The following is a 26,440-nucleotide window of genomic DNA, read 5'->3' as shown; positions in this document are numbered from 1 at the left end:
ACTGTGTCTTCTTATTGTCTCTGCCTTTAGGCCTATATATCCTGGTCACAAGGCATATGAATTAGCTGGTTATAGTGCAAACAATGCAATTATCACAACACATAAGTTGTAATATGCCTTTTTTGTGGGGCTTCCCCAGGGATTTTACCCATACTACTTCCCCAGGGATTTTTACCAGCTACTGATTTTATCCCAATGTAATCAAGGTTTGGAAATGGAATCACGGAGAGGCCAGAGATAGCCAGACTAGTAATTTGGGCTAAGGAACAGAAGTTGGGCTTTGGAGAAATGCCATCAGTGCATGCTCTGCAAGCAATGAAAGCGTGGCAAGAGCGTGCGTGGTGAAAAGATCGACGGGGTTATGTACAGCAAGGAAGAAGAAGAGCCGAGGGTAGTGGGAAGATGTGTGTTTATTAAGAATTGGGCCAAGTACAAATCCTATTCTACTGTCTCTGATGGCTCAGAAATTGAACCTGAGGAGCGTGAGGATGAATTACCTGTGGTGGCAGGTGTGATGAAGACCTCAGAGTCTCACCCCAATGGTCATCCAAATGATGATTCGGGCCCAGTGGGAGAGACATTTTTGGAGAAAGTGGATCTCTGCCTTTTGGCTGATCCATATGTAGTCTCAGGCTGGGTAGAAAATAGGTTGGGTACTGTTAAATTGGTGAAGGTAGCTCGAAGTGGACTTGTGATTATTTTCTGTATTTCTTCTATCCAGAGGGAGCGTCACGTGACTAGGGACAAGATCTGTGACTTGCTTTGCTCTCCGGAGCAGTGCGCCTTTGAAAGGAGTGATTACTGGGGTGATGTTAAGTGTGATGCCTGCCGTTTTGTGTGACGCAGACCCGGTGGCAAGCGTGGTGCAACTGAGAAGACACTGTCTGTCCTTTTGAGTTTTGAAGCAGAGTCTTTACCTGACAAAGTCATGTTAGGATATATCAGTTACCCAGTGAGAGCTTTTGTGCCAAATCCACTCAGGTATTTCAGATGCCAAGCTTATGGTCATATTGTAGCAGTGTGTAGGAGGGAGATTCAGAGATGTGAGAAGCGTGAAGAAGGGCATGGGACAAAGTAATGTGTAGTATCGGTGGAAAAAACTGTGTGTCACTTATGGGGGTGCCCATGTTGCTGGGGATCAGAAGTGACTGGTGTGAGAGAGACAGGTTGAGATTGCCAGGGTCAGAGTAGAACAGAAGGTATCATATGCTGAGGCAGTGAAGAGAGTAGAGGATGATGGGTTAAGGGTGAGTAGTAGGCCTAGGCCAGTACAGAGTGATACAAAATTGTGCTTCAGTAAAGTTAACTTCTTAGCATTCATTGCCATGGTTATCAATTGTACCTCAGAAATGGAACGTAAATCACTGAATTTTTTTTTTGTGGTGGCAGTTGCGGAGAAGTACTTGGGTGTACAATGTTATACTTCAGAAGAGTTACAAGGGGTTTTGAATGAAAGAGTCCAGTCCTCCCAGGCCGTCGACCTGGTGTAGGATCAGTTAGGTTCAAAGTAGTGGAATGGGGTGGTGATTTGTATGTATTTATGAAATAGTGGTATATGCTGTAGGTGGAGGGTTAGTTAGTTGCAATTCTTTCCTTTTCCCCCCTCTTACATTTTTGTATCACAAAATGTAACGTGATTGAACACACACTACTGCACAGTAGGCGGCAGCATGCACAAACAAAATGTGCAAACTCCATGATACCACAGAATAAGAAATCAAGATTTTAAATGATTATGTTTTTGTCAAATACTATAATTGTTTGAGTTTCTTGCGGTCAATTTGCAGTGTACAAATGATTTATAATAATGTTCCAGCCCCCCGACCATCCATTCAAATCCTCCCGCGGCTGAATGTAGTTGGTGACCCCTGCCATAGGGACTATGGTGACGACATACAAGATATCGAGAAGTTGTTCTCCATGGATATTCAATTGCATTTAGTGTCAATTCTAGCAATCCAACTGAATTTGTTCTTTAAGATGATATGCATTTTTAGACACTACACGTAGGCCACTGGCTTCTGATTTAGCTCTGTGTGAAGGAGCCTATCCTCAGCTTTGCCCTTCTGACTACAATACATTAGAGTTATTGAATCATTCTTTTGATTTAGCTGAGGGGAACTGATCAAAGTGTGAAACGCTCCACCTTAACTGTTCCTTGATTCTGATACAGTTTTGGAAACCTTGAACACTCAACTTAATTATCACCCCCAAAAATTTTTACAAACGGACTGGAAAAGATACACTGGCTACTGTTCGATGTTTTACCACAGATTTCCACCAAGGTTTTTTGTGTAGCACAGCTTCAAGCCAAGGTTTATTGTTCCCTTACAAGTTTCCATTTGTAGTTCAGGTCAATGTGCAACGCCAAATACCTCTGTGGGATTCTGTGTGAAAACAGCAGACAGTAAGTGTATCTGTCACGCCTACTCCTGCTCCCTCCCTCCCTCTGGCTCTCAACGTGGCCTGTCTACTAACCACTAGTCCTTGCAACCCACATGTGCACACCTGGCAATCATCATTGCACACACCTGCTCCCCATCGTTAAGCACACCTGGACTTCATCACCACCCTGACTACGCTCCCTTCATATAACCCTTACCAACCTCAGTCATCAGGCAGTATTGGTTCTGTTTTCATGTTTAGACGCTTCTCTTGATTTGTAAATCATCATCATCATCATCATCATCATCATCATCATCATCATTATTAAACTCACCATCTGCTTCCTGACTCCCAGGAGTCACATTAGAGTTCAGAAATCTGCATTTTCCAAACGCAGACCATCAATAAATCTGCATTTTTCCCCCACCTGATCAGAGTGATCAGGGATGTGCAACTATAGTTTTCCTTCACAGAAAATGCATTAGTGCAACACATTCGGCAAAAAAATAACTTAATTTTCATCAGATGACAACAGAAGTGAAGGAAAAAAGGGAACCGCACACTGTTCTTGATAGTATCACTAATATTTAATAAGCTTACGTATCGGCCTAACGGCCTTCGTCAGAGCTTTTGTGAATTTTCTGAAAACAGCACCTCTATGTAGACCTAGCCCCACCCACACCCGTACCACGTATGGAAAGGGGTTGGAGGCAAAGAAAAAATAAATAAGTGCTACCAAACATAACAATATGCATTTCACAAATATTACAAAAGTGTATAGATAAGACGCATTGAATACGTCCATAAAATCACAATGAGGACATAGCAAGTTTTCATTAATCATTGGGTACATCATACGAAAAACATCAGCGTAATCTTAAATAGGGACATATTTCAAATTCACAACATATCAGATGACAACAGAAGTGAAATGTTATTTGGCTAGCAGCGACAAGTAAATTAACTTACATTTAAAAGGCAAGGTTTTTTTTGTTGCAAAAACGATGCATAGCCATTATATTTCTAATGTTAATCATAGAAAGAATGTAGCCAGCTACATTTCCTAATGTTTTGTTTGAAGTTGATCTTGCATTTCACCAGAGAAAAGTAGGCTACACCGAGGAAATATACCAGAGGTACACGTTGGTGAATACTCATCCGACTGGAGAAATGCAAGTCAATCACAGCATTTGTCTGATGCCAAGCAGAAATTACAATAAGCATTTTAGCAAGATATTTCTTCCTGAAAAAGGCAGAATTCTGCACTAATGTGACACCTGAAAACTATTTTGGTGTGCTATGAAAGTATCATTTCTGAGGTTTCCAAATGCATATTGCGTTCAAGGATTACGAGGGCGTGTGGTATATGGCCAATATACCATGGGTAAGGGCTGTTCTCTGCATGACACAACACGGAGTACATGGATACAGCCCTTTGGGGTTGTATCACAAACCCCAGAGGTGCCTTATTGCTATTATAAACTGGTTACCAATGTAATTAGAGCAGTAAAAATAAATATTTTGTCATACCCGTGGAATACCACAGCTGTCAGACCGTGGTATACCACGGGGATCGAATCACTCAGGGATCGAATCACTGTTTATATTAAAGGTTATACAACGGGTGGGTCTAATCCTGAATGCTGATTGGTTAAAACCTCATTCCAGCCGGTGTCTATGCCACGTTAAAATGGCTATTTACTCTGTTCCATCTAACTGCGCAATCCACTGTCTCATCAACCCAGCCAAGCAATTTATAAACTCTCCACTATAAAAAGCATCTAGACATTATCTCACATTTCTTTTAGACTAACATTTAGTTTTCAACAGCAGAGATTTGTATTAACCTTGCTGTCTGACATTGCTGTCTGACATTTGCAACATTGTTTCAATATTCCCATTCGATGTGAATGCACAGTAATGAACGTGTTGGGATGAGACAGACAGGCAGGCAGCTTTTCTCAGCCAGTCAAAATCATGAATCAGCATAATGTTTTATGGATGTATACAAATAAATATCAATAGAAAACAGGTGAAACGAAACGAAGTGCGGCTCGTTTGCAGTCTTTCCAGCTTCAGTTTGAAGAGATTGTGTTAGCTGTGTTGTTGGCTAGTTCCTCTGAACAACGTGTCCTGATGAGAGAGCACATTTTCTATGTCAGGTGAAATCATGCATCATTAGCTCATTGTTATGGACGTATCCAAATAAATGGCATTATCATGGCTGTGGTGGTCTACGCCACTCGGCTTCGCCTCGTACACATTGCCCGCAATGTGGTCAGTGGTTCAAATGAGAACCCAAGAGGGCTGGGTATGGTCCCTTGGGTTTTCTAGAGCTACCTCTGCCCTGGACTACATGACAACAATTTGTATAACATGTTGTATGCCTGTCACCTTAGCGATCACACGTAGGACTTTGATTGTGTATGATTTGATTTATGTATAATTTGATTTCTGTGCGTTTTGATGGTATTATGTCATTTTGAGTTTGGCTTTCAGTGGCAGTGCAGTATTCCTTGTTTACAATTAGAATGGGGGCAGTTTTAAGGTGCCCCTGCTGCTTCATTATGATAAACACACCTTTCACCATACTTGCCCATATCACAATTTGCTTGTGTTTGGGGGTTTTACACCTTGTCTGATGATTAATGATTGACTTATATATGACTGCATAACAAAATTGGACTGATTATTCTTTCCCTTCATCTTTTTCTTACTTGATCAGGCTTGGAAGAAGTTGAAGAGAGACCTGAGAGGACCAGGTTGTGCTTGTCTTGACATTCTACAGCCAGTAGAGGGAAATCTTCACCAAGGTAAGACTCAATATGGCACAACTTCCTCTAAAAACCTATCTGTGTGGATGTAAAATGCAAAAATAAACAAAAAAAGGCTTCAATCATTTCAATTTCCATGATAAGCGCTCAATTATTTATTAGGTTGTTGGCAACGCCCACTAATAGCAAACCTTTCCAAAATGCCTTGAACAGGATAATTTGTGAAGCAAACAAAATGGTGCAAGAAATCCAAACCATAACTTTAAACAATCCATTCAAAGCGAAAGGCCTTTCAAACTTAGTGATTTAAGATTTGTATACAAGGTAAATATTAATTCACAAAAATTAACACATGTAAGAAAAACGTGAGTATCAAAATACTTGAAATGGAAGGGCATTTGGCCAGGCCTCCTTTAATTCATCCTCTTTCACATTCATTCTTACACACATATCTAGTCTAGTACAAATTATTCAATAATTTACATCCCATTACTTGAAACTTTTAAAATCATATTCACCCAGTTATCCAAGTTGTTTTAGATCAGAATATTGGCACTAAATGCTGTAATAAAAAAATGATGAGTCCGCGTGAAGACTTACTTTTGGTCCCTCTAATAGCAGTCATAAACTATAGGATATCATAGTTTATGTTCGACACTTCATCAGTTGATGAAGTTTGATATCAAAGCCATTTGAGACATTGAGTCACTTGCACAAGTACTTCTTGCCTGTCTTCATGATGTTGAGGTTTTGAAATCTTGCCTCTTGTAGCCTCTGTTCCATGTATGAACTTGTTTTAAACCAGTGAGCAGCATCATCTGATGACATGGTCTGTGTTTTCACCAATGCACACTCATTCATGCCCATCATCCATCCAGTTGGCATCTCCATTGCTAATGTTATCCCCCTCTCCATCCCCTATCGCCTCCACCCCCACCTCTTCCTCCCCTCTGTCTTCCTCCTTCTCTGGCTGTGGTGGGGGCGGCTCCAGGACTGGAGGTGGGGACTGGGGAGGTAGGGGGATGGCCTCTCCCTTCTTGGCCAGCTCGGCCAGCTCTCGGGCAGAGGAGGTGGGGGTCGGGGTAGGGTAGGTGTGGTGGAAGGATTCATAGTCCACCTCGTAGAAGCCCTCCTCTAGGGAGAGCACAGGGGTGAAGCGCTCCCCCCACATGACCTCTGAGTCCAGGTAGGAGCTGCGCGCCTGGCATGTCATTCCTGGAGAGAGAGAGGGGGGAGGGAGACAGACATTACTGACATGAAATAGAGGATAGGAACTTGACATGACTGTGTGATTGGGTATGATCTAAATGTATTTTTTTTAAAAGCCCTTGTCATGGAACTATTCTAAGACCTGGACTCAAGCTGCGTCGTTGTGATTTCAGGATCTAATTAAGATTCACTATGCTTTGTCTTCTTGACTTTAAATGAGCTGTACTCCTTTCATTGAACAAACATTTCTGGAAATAGGCTGAAGAGTGGTTCTAATACAGAGATGTGCATCTTCTCTTTCAATCACACACATGTACACACATCAAACACACACAGATAAACACACACACACCTTTCTGAATATGTATATGTGGATTGCCTATAAATACCTTGTGAGCATTTTCATCCGATGCTCAAGTGAACCTTGAAGAGTCATATCAATTACAGTACATATTATCCACAGGAATGCTGAAACAAACCGACTGACCATGCACAGCCAGCACCAGGGGTATATCAAAGCAGACAGACCAACACACACACACACACACACACACACACACACACACACACACACACACACACACACACACACACACACACACACACACACACACACACACACACACACACACACACACACACACACACACACACACACACACACACACACACACACACACACACACACATTAAGAGAAGTAAGGGGTTGTGGGTTGGATGATTCACAACCTTGTAATGTATCAACAGTTATTTTTTTCAGCAGCCATAATGTAAAAATATATAACTTAATTTGCATTTCACCTGCAGCAAATGTATTAAAATAGAATGATATAGCTGTAATTCTTTGAATGTAAACAGCACGCTGAATTAATAAAAAAATACTGGCAATTCAATGGTATCATGCATACAGTGGGATACCTACATACTGTGCCTGATGATGATTTTTAATATACAATCAACATACCAATTAGCCTACGTATTTTCATGAAGCATTTAGAAAAACGAAACAAAGCCTTTGAGCATCGTATGAATAAGAGATAAAAGCAGCTGTCATCCCTTCTGCCGCTCCGGCGCTCGACGTCGCCGGTCTACTAACCGCCGGTCTACTAACTACCGGTCCTGGCAACCCACATCATGTACACCTGGCAACCATCATTACGCACACCTGCTCCCCATCGTTATGTACACCTGGACTTCAGTACTTTGATTACTTCCCTTTTATTTAGCCCTCAGTAGCCTCAGTCTTCAGGCAGTCTTGGTTTTCATGCCCAGTACGCTGCTCTTGTTTTGTATATCGTCATGTTCTTCCTTATTAAACTCACCAACTGCACTTGCTTCCTGACTCCCTGCATCTGCGTTGCAGAAGCTCCCGTTCTTTAAGCACCTGAGAGATTAACAGCAAACCAGTAAACTCTTTCCTACTTCAGGCAAATCCCAATTCAAGGCCTGATTGGGTTTGCTCCCTGAGGGAAAATAGCAAAACGACAAACTGTTGTCGATAGATTAAAAAAATTCAATTAAGCATCAGCTTTTAGTTTGTCCCTTGACTAAACCATCAATATTGACATGGGATACTGAGGAAAAAACAGCCCTTGCTGTGAGATGGAGCAAACATTCTCCCTCTGTTAAACCAAAGTCTATATATTGAGTAGAATATCAAAAACAAATCTGAAGCAATAACACCCACACGGTCTGCATCCTCATAAACAAAATCAAAGCTAAATTGCCTGGAGTATGTCTTTGAGCAGTAGTTCAGTTCACTGCCACTGCCCACTCCTGGACCGAGAATCATTGACAGTGGGTGGGATGGGAAAAGGGAATTGGGTCATTCCATGAAGAGTGCCTTTTGCGTCCCTTTGATATTTTAAGTAGAAATTGTGCACCAATATTGAATTTTAAAAGCATGTTAAATTAAATGAAGTGCCCTTTAATATAGACCATATGGATAATTCAATAAATCCACATTTTAATATGACTAAAGGCTTGCTAAACTGCCAAAATCCAAAATCTGTCAGCCCTGTCACTTCTAGGAAGATGTTAACCCACTTAACCCCAAAATGTCTCCAAGTTTCACCATCATTGTAAAGACCTAGTTATTTTGATTTGACAAAGTCATTTCTGAAGATTATTATTTACACAGGGTTGAAACCCAAAACAAAAGAGCGAGGAGTACCTCGAATAAATAACACACTCGAACAATGATTAACACACGGAATGAGACCTGTAATCATCTGCGCAATCCACTAGGGCACGAAAGCCAAAACACACAGCACAGATACTCACATGACCAACAGACATTGTAACAATAACCACCATGGTGAACAAAGGGCACATATATACAAATACAATCAGTGGGAATAGGGGCCAGGTGTGCGCAATGAAAGTTCCAGAGGGATCCGTGACACAACCCTGTTACATTCAACTCTGTTACTTTATTTGGCACTTAATAGGCACTTACTATAGTGTATATATATATATATTTTTTTTATCCTCTTGAGATGGAAAAACACGTTTTTTATTAAATTGAACATGTGCTCTTTATGACAGAATTAGATGAAATCAAACATTTCTTTTGACCAAGTTACACTTCACAAAGGGCACCAAATTGGTAGAACGACCCAATTCAATCACCATTCCGACCTGAATTCCCTCAACGTCTTCTGCTCGTTTAATTTCCCAGAGGCTGTGCTATTGGACAGGTCTGGGATTCTCTCACAAACACACAGACGGGCTTCCCTGGAGTCCCTCCTGTTTCTCACAGGAGCCAGAAGACCCTAATAGAGGATATTAGCATACAGGACAATGCTGTGGCCATTTAGGACAGTGTAATTGCAGTCCTTGTCAAGTGCATTCACAGCCAACGTTAATTGGTGATACCCTGCAAGTCTCAAGTGATTCCTGTTGACTGCATCCTCTTTATCCCACCAAGTGAATGAATGCTTATGAACAGGGTCACACAAACCTGCATTAGATTCTCATATTATACGTTAAAGTACATGTAATTATAGTGTTATTTATGTTATTTTAATAATCATTTTCTACATCATTATGATTACAATAAAAATCTCTCCAGGTAGAAGTTAGTCGGCACAGATCTAGGATCAGCTTACCCTCCACCAGAATGAATCTTCATCATTAGGCAGGAAATGCAAATCTGACCTTAAATTAGAAGAACCCACCTGTGGCTTCCACCATGCCCTCCAGGATGACCACTACCTCAAACTCCTCTCTCTCCAGCTGTTCCTGTGAGATCTCCCAGAAGGGACTGCCCTCGTTGAACTCGTGACAGATGATGAGTGGCGACACCAGGAAGAGCCTGTCGTCCCCCGTATCGAAGCCCACATTGATATCCGTCTGATTGAGAGGGATAAACTCCCCTTCCTTGGTCTGCTTGGAGCGGATCAGCTTGGCCCGGATGGAGGCCTCCACGATGTGTGAGTTCCTCAGGTCTCCGACCCTGAACATCAGACACAGCTTGCTGTCCCTCACAGAGATCACCGCCTTGTGGGAGAACATGAGCGTCTCGGCTCGCTTCTTGGGCTGGGAGATCTTGACGAACATGCATCCCACCATGAAGGCATTGACGATGGAGCCCAGGATGGCCTGGACTAAAAGCAGGAGAATCCCCTCTGGGCATTTATCAGTGATGACCCGGTAGCCATAGCCGATGGTGGTCTCCGTCTCGATGGAGAAGAGAAAGGCGGAGACGAAGCCGTTGAGGTTGTTGACGCAGGGGATCCAGTCTCCGTCATCAGTGTGGTCCAGGTCTCCGCGGATGTAGGCGATGAGCCACCAGATGAGACCGAAGAACACCCAGGTGGTTGTGTAGACCAGGGTGAACACCAGCAGGTTAAAGCGCCACTTCAGGTCCACCAGGGTAGTGAAGATGTCTGTCATGTAGCGGTATTTCTCGCGCACGTTGCCGTGATGCACGTTGCACTTGCCGTCCTTCTCCACGTAGCGCTGGCGCCGTTTCCTCAGGGTACCTCCTGAAAGGTTGGAACCTTTACCGCCCCCACCTTGCCTGCCGCCCACCACCATCGTCCGGTCTGTGGGCACCTTTGTGTTGTTCGTGTGAGAGAAAGAAAGAAAGAAAGAAAGAAAGAAAGAAAGAAAGAAAGAAAGAAAGAAAGAAAGAAAGAAGAGGGTTAATGACTGTGTGATTTAACAAAGTAATTGCTAAATTGATCACTTCCATCAAAACCTCCGTCACCTTGTTTTTGGGGGTATCCCATCTTGGTTTTGACAGCTTTTGGTCCTGTTTCTCCACATCCTGTCCAAAACGCCCTTTGAAGCAATTCATGGCCTCGAAGCGTTGGGCCAGAGTCACTATTTCTGGCCCCAAACAGTACGCTTTCTAGCTGGAAAACATAAAAGCATATTTACATTAAAGATTATTCAAAGTCCACTGAGTAGCGGTGTTTTTTTTTTGTAACACCAGAAATCCATCATAAAATATAAAAGAGCCTACGCAAGCTTTAATGAACAGCTCTCCATATCAACTCATTATTGCTGTTCACCTCCATCAGCCTGGGCAGGCGAGGTTCAGAGACATGGTTCATTTCTGCCATTGATCAGCAACAGCAGACACCCTCAAGCCAAACAGAGAACACACCAGTAATTCATTATGCTCAGAACCACTTCACAGTTTTAAATCCCACCTTCCCACATACACACTGGGGCACAAACACTGGTGCACGCACGCACGCACGCACGCACGCACGCACGCACGCACGCACGCACGCACGCACGCACGCACACACACACACACACACACACACACACACACACACACACACACACACACACACACACACACACACACACACACACACACACACACACCACACACACACACACACACACACACACACACACACACACACACACACACACACACACACACACACACACACACCACAGCCCTCTCTTTTTCACAGCTAACTATGTGACTCCTGGCTCACTGTAGAAAGGAAAAAGTGAAACCCTTTTAAGTGACTCTGCCTCATTATGCCTTTTGTCATCCTCCCAAATCGCTCCAGTCAATCCAGATCTATCCACCACTGCAGTGTGTGACTTGCAAGATTCTAAAGATGAGAACGACTAAACTTCAGATGGGTTGTAGCCTACTGGAGATGGAGATTGCATGATCAGCAACCTAAGACAAATCTCAGTTAGTTGCACTGCGGCTTGCAATGTCTGCCACCAGCAAAACAAAACAACTCAGCTTCCTCATTTGTTGTTATGTAGATTCCAGAGCTGATTACTGGTAACTAAAGGCAGTATAACAGATGTAATGTGAGAGGGAGTGAGCTTCAGGGTTACTCAGAGAGTCCAAGGATACTGCTCCATGGCCATGTGCTCCTTTGTATTGACAGGAGTTCAAAGCTCCTAGTTCCAGTGTCCCGTGGTCAGTGTGGGGGGCAGGGGAGGAGACAGGGCAGAGAGCCACACTCTCCCTCCCTCAGCAACACTCTCACAATCTCACTCACCTGATGTCAGCTCGTTGCACTTCTGTTGTTATAAAGGTCTACAAGCAGCATTTAAGATAAACTAATGACAATAGTGAGTATGCGTGTCCGTGTGTGTACGTATGTGTGTACCAGTGTAGGATCCTCAGAGGAGGAAGAGGAGGACCATCTTACTCAGTGAATTTCAGAAAAATGTAAAATAATGAAACATTAAAAAAAGGTATCCTTTTAGATAAAACTATACTAAATATATTCACGTCACCAAATACCTGATTAAAACACACTGTATTGCAATGAAGGGCTACAGTTGTCTCAACAACACACTTTAGGCTATTACTATGGTGTAGCCAGAAGACAGCTATTCCCCATCCTCCTCTGGCAATATTGACTTCAATACAAAACCGAGGAGGCACGAAGGCCTCACCCCCTTCCATAGACCTACATGGTAATTATGACCACTTCCGGAGGACATCCTCCAACCAATCAAAGCTTTTGCAATATGAACAGACATGTTGTCCATCAAATCATAGGATTAGGATCAGAGAACGAACCTAGTGTGTTGTATTGGGGTTGTGCCACAGAGCATTACGGGGGTTCTATGTGTTGAGAATCTTGGTGAGTTGGTGACATATTGGATAGAGATTGACAGTGAAGAGCAATAGTTGAGTATTTTTAGGATATTATTCCATTCAAATTAGTTTTTTCAAACTACAGGAGATAGAGGAGGTAGATTATATATGGTTTTCTTGGTTTTAGAACTTTATTTTTGTGTGGAGTTAGTGCAATTTATTTCAATTTGCCTTGCTAACTTTAGTAGCAAGTACTAACGTCGCTCCCGAGTGGCGCAGTGGTCTAAGGCACTGCATCTCAGTGCTAGAGGCGTCACTACAGACCCTGGTTCGATACTGGGCTGTATCACAACCGGCCGTGATTCGGAGTCCCATAGGGCGGCGCACAATTGTCCCAGCGTTGTCTGGGTTAGATTTGGCCGGGGTAGACCGTCATTGTGTTGGGCCAGTAACCGAAAGGTTGCTGGATCGAATCCCTAAGCTGACAAGAAAATAATCTGCCCCTGAACAAGGCAGTTAACCCACTGTTACCCGGTAGGCCATCATTGTAAATAAGAATTGTTCTTAATTAACTTGCCTAGTTAAAAAAAGGTTCAATAAAAAAATGTGAAAATACTCTGATCTGGTATTTAGGCTATTTATCAAAGGTGATAACACATAATCACTCCGGACAGACACAAGCAAAAACTCATGACATAAATGTTGCAGCAGCCTAGGCTACACCTAAACATTAGAGATTTGACATGCTGTATGGGATGAAAATTCTTTTTTTTTTCTTCAGTCTGATCAACTGTAGGCTACTAATAATAGCAGGTGCACTATGCGCCCTGTCGATCTGGTCAGGGTAAACAAATTGGTAATGTTATGTATATATAGCTCATTTGTTTGTCAGAAGAAAATGTGAATGTGATCAAATTTGGTTTATATTCAAACTTAGGCTGGCTATGCTGCCTCAACCTTTTCAATCCAAAATGATTCACTGGAATGAATCAATCAACATAATAGTGATGAAATGTTTAATGAGGCCTACAGTTGCAAACATGCATAAAGAAAAGCTCAGCCCTGTGAGTTCTATTGTCTATCAGTGTTTGTCTCTGTGATAGGGTAGAGGAAACTCCCCTGTTAGTCTAGTCTAAGTATAATTAATATGAACAAGTATAAGGTTGCAGCAGTTTGACAGGGTTTTCTTCATTCGTTTTTTAAAACCATGTGACCTGATTAGAAACACTGGTCCCATCATAGCCCATATAAAACCTTTTTACAATACTCCTGTAGCCCAGCCTGGTCTCATAGACTAGATGTAATCACTGTCATACCCTATAGGGTCCAGGCCCCAGGGAGAACCATTTTTCCAAGGGCTTTATTGGGGCTTTATTCAGGAATGTTTCTTGGGCTACTTTGTGTCAAATGGGCGAGATGCGCAGTCTGTGTTTGACATTGTGAATTCATGGAGAGACTTGTTGTCCAAACCTATGATGGCGCAGCTGTAATGGAATGTATCTGCTATTTGCATTTACAGCTAAGTCCCCTCCTGTTCCCTGATTAAGAGGTGATGACCACTCCACTCCACTACCATTGCCAACTCTTTCCTGACATGAATTGAAGCCATGTCTCATGTGCCCACTCATCCACTGGCACATTGAATGTTTCCTCTCCAAGGACTGTGAGTAGCCCTGTCAATGTTCTCTCATTACTGTATGTAGAGTCAAGCACATACACAAACACAATCACATTATTAAATATCAATGATTTTACTCCTTGCTTGGACTAACTCATTCTTAGCTATTTTGTCTAACTGTGTAGTGTATTGTGTTATTGTTTTTTGTCTTCCCATGTCAAATCCTGTCCTGCCCTCAGTGGAAGAGGTGAGCTCTTCTCCAACACCATCCATCCATGATGAGCCTGTCCTGCACTGAAGCCTATAAACACCTCAACCCCTGTCCGGCACTGAAGTCAAGCCTCTGATCAACTCATGCCTCGCACCCTCATTTAATCCCTGCTGTGATCCCTTTCCAACACAGTGGAAGTAGCCCTCTCATTCCCACCCTTCTCAATTGTTCTCTCTCAGTTCAGCAGTGTCATAGCTTAAATTTTTTTTACAGGGCACAGAGCTTCTGGACCAAAACACCCAACATTTAAATAAATAGATGTTAATTATAGAGTAGGGTGGCAAAGTAATGGTCGGGGGGCACATTGAAGGTGAAACGCTCAAGTCATCTTTCTTTTGAGCCAGACTGCCCCCGTTCTATAAACTACCGGACAGCATTTATAATGGGCAAATAATTCATCATTACCAACACCACCTAATCTCAGCATATTTCTCTAATGACCCCTATTTGACAGCAGAGATTCATTAAGTCCCTGAGTTTAGATGTTGAGATGAAAACATTCTCTGCCACACACACACTCCCGATTAAACTTCTTTGAAGTTATAGGCTTAAAACGATCAGCCTCCATTCCCCATGCTCTGTCCAGTGGTAGAACACTGGCAGTAGGTGTGGGTGTGATGAGGAGTTGCCTGTTAGTCAGCAGCAAATGTGTGAAAGCTGAAAGCCATATTAATGACGCAGGCCTCTGTGGGGTACGTGGGGGGAGGACAGGCAGAGACAGACGGAACACGCTGGGAGGCCACAAATCAGCCACTGATCCATCTAGAGGTGGGCTCGCCTGACGAGAGAAGATTAAAGAGACAAGAACACAACATGCTGCATACATGTATGACTGGGAGGAGAGACGTTAGCCAAGGACTGGCAGGGGAGGGAGAGCAAGGGAATGAGGGAGGGGGACAAGAAAACAAACAGAGAGAAGGAAGTAGATAAAGAGATATAGGAAAGGGAAATGAGAGAGGTAGAAAACAAATTAGGAGTGAAAATGAGAAGGAAAGAGAGGGATAGAGAGTAAGGAGTAGTGTTGGACAGGGCAAAAGGCAAGGATGATACTGTAGATTGGCGAGCAGATCGGTCGGGTAGAGGGTCTCAGGAAGGGAGATAATGAGAGAGACAGTAAAGAATGGTTTAATAGGGCTATAGAGATTGAGAGAAGGGGTTAATGGTTTGAATGGTTTGAAAGGAAATGACAGGTGTGGTTGGAAAGGTCAGAGAGGAGAGGCTAGAGGGAAGATGATGACTGGTTGTAGAGGCTGGAGCAGCCAGGTGTGAAGTGAATCGGTGAGTGCTAGGCCTAGTGTTGACACCAGTACCACTACTGCTAGTAGCAGTGGCCATGTCTGTGTGTGTTTTTACAGGCTTCTCTCCAAGTTTGCCTTCTGATCACAGCAGCTTCCCCAGAGGCTCAGTCAACCAACATGGCTTAATCCTAAAGACAGGACTGACCTCAGTGCAGAGTACCCAGGCAGCATCTGCTTCCTCAGCACAGCTCCACTGGCACAGCATGTTACAGCGCTAATGCCACCCAGAATAAAGAATGGTTCTGTCAGGGATAAGGGATGGAGGCCAGCCTGCTGGGATGAAATGTCATGTCACCAGTATGAGGAAAAGATGAAGTCTCATTCTCTGTGTCGCCTTTGTGAGAATCTTGTCGTGAGCACCAGTGATTCTCTACTTTTTAATTTTTTATTTTTTATATTATTATTTGCGCACTCCATTTATCACTCTCCCCTGCTCCTCAGTCTCTTTCCCTAGTCACTTTTCTCATTTCATCTGGGTTCCCATTTTGGCTCAGGATGATGAGGATATAATGGCCTCATTGAAGTGTAATGCTTTATAATGAAATTACCTGTCCAGTTCAAACTGAGAGCCACAGACAGACAGAGAGACAGACAGACTTGCCAGGACTGAGAGAGGATGTTTGAGTTCACTCCCCTTAGCCATTAAATTACATAGCCAAAGAGAACAGCAGTTGAGAGAGAATGGGTAGACGGGAATTAAAGAATACTGCAAGAAAGAAGAAGTGAAAAGAAAGAGAATGGAGTGGAGGTAATTAGGAAGTGGTGAGGCTGAAACGAGAGCCAGGCAGACTCACTGCATTCCCACTTCACACTGTAGTCTACACACTAGGGGATTTGTACCACACTTAAACACTCTGCCCTTGAGAGAACTTCATTTTAGCGGGGCAGAGAATGAGTTGTAATGGCTATTTTTATTTTCAAACGGCCTGTGTAGCATCATTAGATCTGAGTATAATCATTTACATGGCTAGATATGATCTTAAATGTCCCTATTTTGTTCTCTATTGCTCCTCTATTATTCCTCAAGCAAGAGGGGAGGCCGATGACATCACAGATTCCCATTAGACCAACTCCTTGAATGCCCTACTCCTTGAAGTTTGCAGTTTTGTCTAAAAAACACTATATTGCTCAAAACATATATTTTTTTACCCCTTAGTGTGTGTACTTTACAGTATTTATACTTGAGACTTTTCAACAGTTAAAGTTAGCTGGAGGACGACTTTAACTAATTTCAAATTAAATCCAATTAGATTTGTCACATGCGCCGAATACAACAGGTGTAGACCCTACCGTGAAATGCTTACTTAAAAGCCCTTAATCAACAATGCAGTTTTAAGAAAATAGAGTTAAGAAAATATTTACTAAATAAACTAAAGTAAAAAAATATACTGCTCAAAAAAATAAAGGGAACACTTAAACAACACATCCTAGATCTGAATGAAAGAAATAATCTTATTAAATACTTTTTTCTTTACATAGTTGAATGTGCTGACAACAAAATCACACAAAAATAATCAATGGAAATCCAATTTATCAACCCATGAAGGTGTGGATTTGGAGTCATACTCAAAATTAAAGTGGAAAACCACACTACAGGCTGATCCAACTTTGATGTAATGTCCTTAAAACAAGTCAAAATGAGGCTCAGTAGTGTGTGTGGCCTCCACGTGCCTGTATAACCTCCCTACAACGCCTGGGCATGCTCCTGATGAGGTGGCGGATGGTCCCCTGAGGGATCTCCTCCCAGACCTGGACTAAAGCATCCGCCAACTCCTGGACAGTCTGTGGTGCAACGTGGCGTTGGTGGATGGAGCGAGACATGATGTCCCAGATGTGCTCAATTGGATTCAGGTCTGGGGAACGGGCGGGCCAGTCCATAGCATCAATGCCTTCCTCTTGCAGGAACTGCTGACACACTCCAGCCACATGAGGTCTAGCATTGTCTTGCATTAGGAGGAACCCAGGGCCAACCGCACCAGCATATGGTCTCACAAGGGGTCTGAAGATCTCATCTCGGTACCTAATGGCAGTCATGCTACCTCTGGCGAGCACATGGAGGGCTGTGCGGCCCCCCAAAGAAATGCCACCCCACACCATGACTGACCCACCGCCAAACCGGTCATGCTGGAGGATGTTGCATGCAGCAGAACGTTCTCCACGGCGTCTCCAGACTCTGTCACGTCTGTCACATGTGCTCAGTGTGAACCTGCTTTCATCTGTGAAGAGCACAGGGCGCCAGTGGCGAATTTGCCAATCTTGGTGTTCTCTGGCAAATGCCAAATATCCTGCACGGTGTTGGGCTGTAAGCACAACAACCCCCACCTGTGGACGTCGGGCCCTCATACCACCCTCACGGAGTCTGTTTCTGACCGTTTGAGCAGACACATGCACATTTGTGGCCTGCTGGAGGTCATTTTGCAGGGCTCTGGCAGTGCTCCTCCTGCTCCTCCTTGCACAAAGGCGGAGGTAGCGGTCCTGCTGCTGGGTTGTTGCCCTCCTACGGCTTCCTCCACGTCTCCTGATGTACTGGCCTGTCTCCTGGTAACGCCTCCATGCTCTGGACACTACGCTGACAGACACAGCAAACCTTCTTGCCACAGCTCGCATTGATGTGCCATCCTGGATGAGCTGCACTACCTGAGCCACTTGTGTGGGTTGTAGACTCCGTCTCATGCTACCACTAGAGTGAAAGCACCGCCAGCATTCAAAAGTGACCAAAGAAATCAGCCAGGAAGCATAGGAACTGAGAGGTGGTCTGTGGTCCCCACCTGCAGAACCACTCCTTTATTGGGGGTGTCTTGCTAATTGCCTATAATGTCCACCTGTTGTCTATTCCATTTGCACAACAGCATGTGAAATTTATTGTCAATCAGTGTTACTTCCTAAGTGGACAGTTTGATTTCACAGAAGTGTGATTGACTTGGAGTTACATTGTGTTGTTTAAGTGTTCCCTTTATTTTTTGGAGCAGTGTATATAACAATAACGAGGTTATATACAGGGGGTACCAGTGCCGAGTCAATGTGCGGGGGGTACAGGTTAGTCGAGGTAATTGGTACATGTAGGTACTGTAGGGGTAAAGTGACCATGAATAGATAATAAACAGCGAGTAGCAGTAGTGTAAAAACAAAGGGGGGGGGGGGGTCATTGCAAATAGTCTGCGGTAGAAGAGAGAACAGCCTATTTTTTATATATAACATTTTTTTTTACCAGGCAAGACAGTTAAGAACAAACTCTTATTTACAATGACGGCCTACCCCGGACAATGCTGGGGTAGGCCGGGACTCCCAATCATAGCCGGATGTGATGCAGCTTGGATTTGAACCAGGGACTGCAGTGACACCTCTTGCACTGAGATGCAGCGCCTTAGAACGCTGCGCCACTCTATGACTTGGGTGACTGGAGTCTTTGACAATTTTTTGGGCCTTCCTTTGACACCGCCTAGTATATAGGTCCTAGATGGCAGGAAGTTTGGCCCCAGTGATGTACTGAGCTGTACGCACTACCGTCTGTAACACCTTACGGTCAGATGCCGAGCAGTTGCCATACAAGGCGGTGATGCAACCAGTCAGAATGCTCTCGATGGTGCAGCTGTCAAACTTTTTGTGGATCTGGGGACCCATACCAAATCTTTTCAGTCTCTTGTCGTGCCCTCTTCACAACTTTTTTGGTGTGTTTGGACCATGATAGTTTGTTGGTGATGTGGACACCAAGGAACTTGAAACTCTCGACCCGCTCCACTACAGCCCTGTCGATGTGAATGGGGGCATGCTCGGCCCTCCTTTTCTTGTAGTCCACACTCATCTCCTTTGTCTTGCTCACATTGAGGGAGAGGTTGTTGTACTGGCACCACACTGCCAGGTCTCTGACCTCCTCCCTATTGGCTGTCTCATCGTTGTCGGTGATCAGGCCTACCACTGTTGTGTCGTCAGCAAACTTAATTATGGTGTTGGAGTCATGCTTGGCCATGCAGTCGTGGGTGAACAGAGAGTACAGGAGGGGACTAAGCATGCACCCCTGAGGGGCCCCCGTGTTGAGGATCAGCGTGGCAGATGTGTTGTTGCCTACTCTTACCACCTGGAGGGCGGCTCGTAAGGAAGTATAGGATCCAGTTGCAGAGGGAGGTGTTTAGTACCAGGGTCCTTAGCTTAGTGATGAGCTTTGTGGGCACTATAGTGTTGAACGCTGAGCTGTAGTCAATGAATAGCATTCTCCCATAGGTGAACATTTTGTCCAGGTGGGAAAGGGCAGTGTAGAGTGAGATTGAGATTGCGTCATCTGTGGATCTATTGGGGCGGTATGCGATTTGGAGTGGGGCTACGGTTTCCGGGATGATGGTGTTGATGTGAGCCATGACCAGCCTTTCAAAGCACTTTATGGCTATAGACGTGAGTGCTACGGGGTGGTAGTCATTTAGGCAGGTTACCTTCGCTTTCTTGGGCACAGCAACTATGGTGGTCTACTTGAAACATGAAGGTATTACTGACTCGGTCAGAGAGAGGTTGAAAATGTCTTTAAGCTTGAAATGGATTTAAGCTTGCCTGCATTTAAATCACCGGCCACTAGGAGCGCTGCTTCTGGATGAGCATTTTCTTGTTTGCTATTGGCCTTACAGCTCATTGAGTGCGGTCTTAGCGACAACGCCGGTTTGTGGTGGAAAATAGACAGCTACGAAAAATATAGATCAAAACTCTCTTGGTAGATAGTGTGGTCTACAGCTTATCATGAGGTACTATACCTCAGGCGAGCAACACCTCGAGACTACCTTAATATTAGACATCGCGCACCAGCTGTTATTGACCACCTGGTGATGCCACCAGGCACACCAAAACTCCCTCCCACCAAAACAGGCTGACATTTCAGGCTGTCTATTCAAACAGCTGTTAAACTAAAAGTGCTTTATCATTATTTTCACAATGTCAGTATTATTCCAACCTCTTAGAGTGGAAATATATATAAAACACAGGAAAGTACGGTTTTGACTGCACTGGGCCTTTAATGAGACTTCCTGGCTATGATTTAAGCATGTATCACAGTAAGCCTTTGTCTCATATACAGTACCAGTCAAAAGTTTGGACACACCTACTCACTCAAGGGTTTTTCTTTATTTTTACTATTTTCTACATTGTAGAATAATAGTGAAGACATCAAAACTATGAAATAACACATGGAATCATGTAGTAACCAAAAAAGTGTTAAAGAAATCTAAATATATTTGAGATTTTAGAATCTTCAAAGTAGCCACCCTTTGCCTTAATGACAGTTTTTCACACTCTTGGCATTCTCTCAACCAGCTTCATGAGGAATGTTTTTCCAACAGTCTTGAAGGAGTTCCCACATATGCTGAGCACTTGTTAGCTGGTTTTCCTTCACTCTGCGGTCCAACTCATCCCAAACCATCTCAATTGGGTTGAGGTCAGGTGATTGTGGAGGCCAGGTCATCTGATGCAGCACTCCATTACTTTCCTTGATCAAATAGTCCTTACACAGTCTGGAGGTGTGTTTTCGGTCATTGTCCTGTTGAAAAACAAATGATAGTCCCGCTAAACGCAAACTAGATGGGATGGCGTATCGCTGCAGAATGCTGTAGTAGCAATGCTGGTTAAGTGTGACTTGAATTCTAAATAAATCACAGATTGTGTCACCAGCAAAGCACCCTCACACCATCACACCTCCTCCTCCATGCTTCACGGTGGGAACCACACATGCGGAGCTCATCCGTTCACCTACTCTGCGTCTCACAGAGACGGCAGTTGGAACCAAAAATCTCAAATTTGGACTCATCAGAACAAAGGACAGATTTCCACAGGTCTAATGTCCATTGCTCGTGTTTCTTGGACAAGCATGTCTCTTCTTCTTATTGCTGTCCTTTAGTAGTGGTTTATTTGCAGCAATTCGACCATGAAGGCCTGATCCACACAGTCTCCTCGGAACAGTTGATGTTGAGATGTGTCTGTTACTTGAACTCTGTGAAGCATTTATTTTGGCTGCAATCTGAGATGCAGTTAACTCTAATGAACTTATCCTCTGCAGCAGAGGTAACTTTGGGTCTTCCTTTTCTGTGACGTTCCTCATGAGAGGCAGTTTCATCATAGCGCTTGACGGTTTTTGCGACTGCACTCAAGAAACTTTCAAAGTTCTTTACATTTTCCTGACTTTTTGGTTACTACATGATTCCATATGTGTTATTTCATAGTTTTGATGTCTTTGCTATTATTCTACAATGTAGAAAATAAAAATAAAGAAAAACCCTGGAATGAGTAGTTGTGTCAACTTTTGACTGGTGCTGTACATCAATACTGATGAATACTGACAGTAAAGCCCCCCTGGATGTTACATATTTCAAATACACATACTGCAACATACATTTGCTTCTCCATAAAAGGCCAACAGACCATGATTCAACTCGCTCCATACATCTGCCATTGACAGTAGTGCGTGACACACTAACTAATTTAGGGTTACAAAAGTCCTGGAACTTTCAATAAATTCCCTGGTTTTCCCGAAATCCTGGTCGGAGGATTCCCGGAATCAGGAATGAATAAGCAGGAAATCCAGAATCCTCCAACATGGATTTCTGGAAAACCTGGGAATTTATTGAAAGTTCCCAGAATTTTGCAACCCTAGTCCCAGTCACATCATGGTAGATTGGCTTTAGTTTGGACCGAGGGGGCAGAGGGAGTCAGGTTTAGGGCAACGGGTCTCCAAGGGCTTTGCTCAACATCTTTGGCCTCCTCAAATATACTGCACGCCCTCTTGTTATTGCCCCAGGGCTTGGGATGTAATGGTCAGCTACGAATGCACTGCAGAGAATACTAATGAGGGTTCAGAAGGGATGCTTTTTTTTTGTGCAGGAAGATGGTTGATACCTGAGAGCGATTTCTTGCTCTAGAGTTGGCACTTGTTTCAAACCCACTATGGGAGCTTCTTTTACAATAAACAATCCTGGTGTTTATTGGGGGAGCTTGGGGGAGCTTGTCTGAGCTGTTTCCCTTCCATGCCATCATTCTGTCTGTATAATGCGACAGATAAAATGAAACACTATTAGATGTAGAAATCAAATACACTTCCTCCGCACACAGAATACAAATTGACAGAATTAAATGGTATAAACTTATTTGCTCTTCACAGCGATTGTGTCGTAAACCACTTTTGACATTAATTTGAGGGCAATTTGAAAGTGAAAAAGACATCTCAATACGTGATCCTCTCCTCCGCCAACGCACGGTACTCTGCTGAGTGCGGCTGATACTGGGCTGTGGTGGCTGAGCATGAGCAGTAAGCTAGAGCAGCACCTCTGTATTCTTAATCAAATCACTGTCATTGCCAACACCTATAGCCCCTAATATTCTCCCAATCTCTCTCCCTCACTGCCTCGTTTCCACCCCAAGCAACCCTTTAATTTATGTTAGGGAAATAGAAAGCCAGCCAGCGATAGGTTGAATGATGATGGGATAAGGAGGTGGGAGAGAGAGAGAATGTTTAAACCTTGAATGGAACAAATGTTCTCTCGCTGAACCGTATAGGCTAAGTTTAGAATCACAAAAAATGTATGCAGAGATTTGTAGCTAACAGCATTAATGGAAAGTAAATATGAAAAATATATTATGAGGTTACGGCTGTTGGTGAACTGACTATTACCATGCCCCTGACATGGTAATAGTCAGAGGAGTCATGCCCATAGGGGACACAGTGGCACGTGGCCCTCAGATCACATTCCTTTCAATCTTTTACCCAAATTTTAGCAGAGATGCAGAGAAGCATATTTTGTTTCTTTAAAAAAATAACCCCCAGTCAGGAAGATACAGTTTAAGAGATATGCTTAGATTTGCAGGAAAAGGAATTTGAAATAGAATTAAGCATAATCATCATGGCTCTAGATTGCAGGAAAAAGCTGGTTTAGGTGTTTGAAAAATGAAAAATTCTCCAACTGGTGTTAACATAATATTATAAACTGGATAGTTTGGCTCCTGGATGCTGATTGGCTGAAAGTGGTATGACAAAAATTTTATTTTTACTGTTCTAATAACGTTGGTAACCAGTTTCTAATAGCAATAAGGCACCTCAGGGGTTTGTGGTATATGGCAACTCCGCTTTGCGTCATGCGTAAGAACAGCCCTTAGCCATGGTATATTGGCCATATACCACACACCCTCATGCCTTATTGCTTAATAATACCATGGCGTTGTTGAATACTTGTTTCTGATTGGCTTGAAGGGCATTCTAGCGCGTGCATTATTTCCCTATAACGCACAGTACATTTGCACGGGAGAATTCAATGGCTATAGTTAATTCTTACATATTCTATGTTTGAGCTGCTTGTGAAAGCAAAGGTTGAAACGAAAATATTATTGGCATTGTTGAATTGGATTTTCATAATGGCAAGCTAGGGTTAGCTAAACCAGCAAGTCTATTTGTTTGGTCACTACTGTAGCTACCTAGTAGACTTGCTAGCTACTTCAGTGGATGGTGAAGGGATAATAAACTCGGGGCACTATATGTTCTCTGGAAAAGAATCCAACTCCACAGAAGGTCAGTTCCAGTCTGCTAGCGCGTCATGACTTGTGGAACACTTTCCACATCCTTCATTATTTTCCATAGAACGGCATAGCCCCTTAGGTGTAGGCATGCATGCCAAGTAATTTAATTAAATTAGCAAATAGAATACAAATCACAATGCTGTAAAACAAAGACACAAAAGAAAATTGATTGGAAAGGTATACATCCCTAGAATAAAACAGCGGCTATTTCTGCACTGGCCAGAAAATATTATGACTGAAATGGCCTTGAAGAAACAACAGAAACGTAACATGTTCAGAGCTCATATATACTTCTTGGGAGTTTCCTAATGCATTTAACCTTAAAGTTCTTGATAGAATTATTAAACACACATTCACTTTTGGAATATCATATTTTATGAACTAAAACAGTATATTAAACGTTGTTAAAACATACTGAAAATAAGTTATCCAATATGTTCAAGGTTAATTTCATCAACAATTACATCAAGGCTTTTAATTTCAACCCATTACAAAGCCTTGGTAGATGAACACCCCACTGACCTTAGAGTCATCTTCAGAGCCATGAATAGTGGTTAAGCTGGGTAGGCAGAAGCATGTCAATTGCTCTTGAGCAGCCATGCCCTCCTTTTACAATTTCAAGAATACTTTATGTAAAAAATATAACCAATTTGACAACGTGTGAATAGTTATAGAAAATCTATTCTAAACATCTTTGACATGGATTACAGGATGTGTTGAACACATAGTCGCAGTTGACTGTTAGTTCTGGAATTATGATTTATTCAGAACGTGAATCGTTGATGACAAACAGCAGCAAGGCGCGTTAATAATGGGGTAAGAAATAATGCACGAATACTTCACATGCTGTGCAGGTGGGAAGAGTGGGGCTGTTTTAAATTGTAGCTTACAAGTGGGTACTAGGTAGGCTAAAGAATTGGACTAGCTGTCAAAATTCTAGGTGAGCGTGAAACGCGTTGGAGCATAAGAGGAACATATGGGCACGTTTTCACTCGCTGAAAAACAACATGAAAACAGGGCGATAACGCAACACACTAAAAGCCGCCGAGAGAATAAAAACGGGAGTGGAGAAGAGAGAGAGAGCGGGGAAGAGAGTGAAAGAAAGAGCGTAGACACATTGAGGATGGATGAATGAGGATAAGAAAATAAATACACTATAAATGAACAATGTATTACAATATTTTAAATTGTTCATTGGCGTCAACATTGTATCTGTAATTAGTCAAATTTTATACCCAAATTTAAGTGGATTTCTTTCGCAATCATTTGTTGAAATGTTTTATGCTAGGCTTCTAGTTGCCTACTAGTTACTGTTCAAATGTATTCATTTTAAGATCCTAACTGGCTGACATGGTTAGGTTAGCTCACATTACCCGCTGATTTGAATTAAAACCACAAAAAATGGAAACCTCAATAAACGAAGTTGTCTGCATGTTGACTTTATCTAGTTTAATAGACACATAGCCTAACAACCCGGCGTCATAAAGGCTACGCAAAACTGAGGCAAATAAAGTTTCCCCCCCTAACAGACCCTGAGCATACATGAACCCAGTTTGGTTGTCTAATAGCCTTGTCTGTTCAGTCATATAGGCTACTACGGACATTTAAACAGCGTTGTCATGGTTACTAATGTATTAAGCGTTTAATAATTCGGTAGTTAATAAAATACCTCACCTCGGTTCTACAACGGTGCTTGGTTCGACGCGTTTGTGCGACCAGTACCTGTCGAAGGTAGGCTTCATCAGACACGGCAACCGAGCGCGCCGCCAGTGCGTGTCCACATATCAACACATGTTATTCCTGTAAATTGACAGAAAACGGAATTAATAAAACTAACAAGTTGCATTTACTATCACTATAGTAGTTTGGAATTAACACGTCTGGTTATTTTGGCTCGGTGGTTATCCATGAGTGGGGCAAGGCATCCTCTGTTTGCGCTGTGCTTACCTTCTTTCCGAACTGGATTTGAGAGTCCCATGATCGCTGCCATAGCAGATCAGGTGGCGGGTTTAAAACTGTAGGTAAGACCACCACAGTAAACTGCCACTTCTTTTGTTCCTCCTGTAGCCCAGCCTGGTCTCATAGACTAGACTATACGTAACAGCCAGCTGTAGCCTACAGTTCATTGTGCGCGAAGGAACGGACTAGACTTGCCACTCCTACGAGTAATGCAAAACTCCCCTCCCCCTCATCCGCCCCCTGTACTTTACAGACTACTAAGCTTTTCTCATTATGTACGATCTAATATATGCGCTTCCGTGCTGTGTTTAGTGCTCAGTATGATAACATTACTATTCGGCTTTGACT

At 43.1% G+C, this 26,440-nt stretch overlaps 1 protein-coding gene across 1 annotated transcript; it reads right to left on the bottom strand.

Annotated features, from left to right (window-relative positions):
- Window positions 1-5,281: 5,281 nt before the first annotated feature.
- Window positions 5,282-26,321, bottom strand: LOC106578513 (G protein-activated inward rectifier potassium channel 4). The gene is made up of 5 exons (XM_014157405.3): window positions 26,081-26,321; window positions 25,808-25,933; window positions 10,582-10,729; window positions 9,548-10,427; window positions 5,282-6,374 (listed from the first exon to the last, which is right to left on the bottom strand). The coding sequence occupies exons 3-5, from the start codon at window positions 10,669-10,671 to the stop codon at window positions 6,013-6,015; spliced, it is 1,332 nt and encodes a 443-aa protein (XP_014012880.2). The 5' UTR covers window positions 10,672-10,729; window positions 25,808-25,933; window positions 26,081-26,321; the 3' UTR covers window positions 5,282-6,012.
- Between the last annotated feature and the right edge of the window lie 119 nt (window positions 26,322-26,440).

The sequence above is a fragment of the Salmo salar genome, chromosome 02 (genome assembly GCF_965601325.2).
Source record: "Salmo salar chromosome 02, fSalSal1, whole genome shotgun sequence".
Taxonomy (NCBI): Eukaryota; Metazoa; Chordata; class Actinopteri; order Salmoniformes; family Salmonidae; genus Salmo; species Salmo salar.
Note: the sequence above shows the minus strand (reverse complement) of the source record. Positions and strands in the feature narration are given on the sequence as shown.

Coding starts and splice junctions, on each gene's coding strand:
- LOC106578513 (XM_014157405.3), bottom strand. CDS start 10,671: ATGAATTGCTTCAAAGGGCGTTTTGGACAGGATGTGGAGAAACAGGAC. Junction 10,428..10,581: donor GGGATACCCCCAAAAACAAG/GTGACGGAGGTT, acceptor AACAACACAAAG/GTGCCCACAGACCGGACGAT. Junction 6,375..9,547: donor GGGCATGGTGGAAGCCACAG/GTGGGTTCTTCT, acceptor CTCTCTCTCCAG/GAATGACATGCCAGGCGCGC.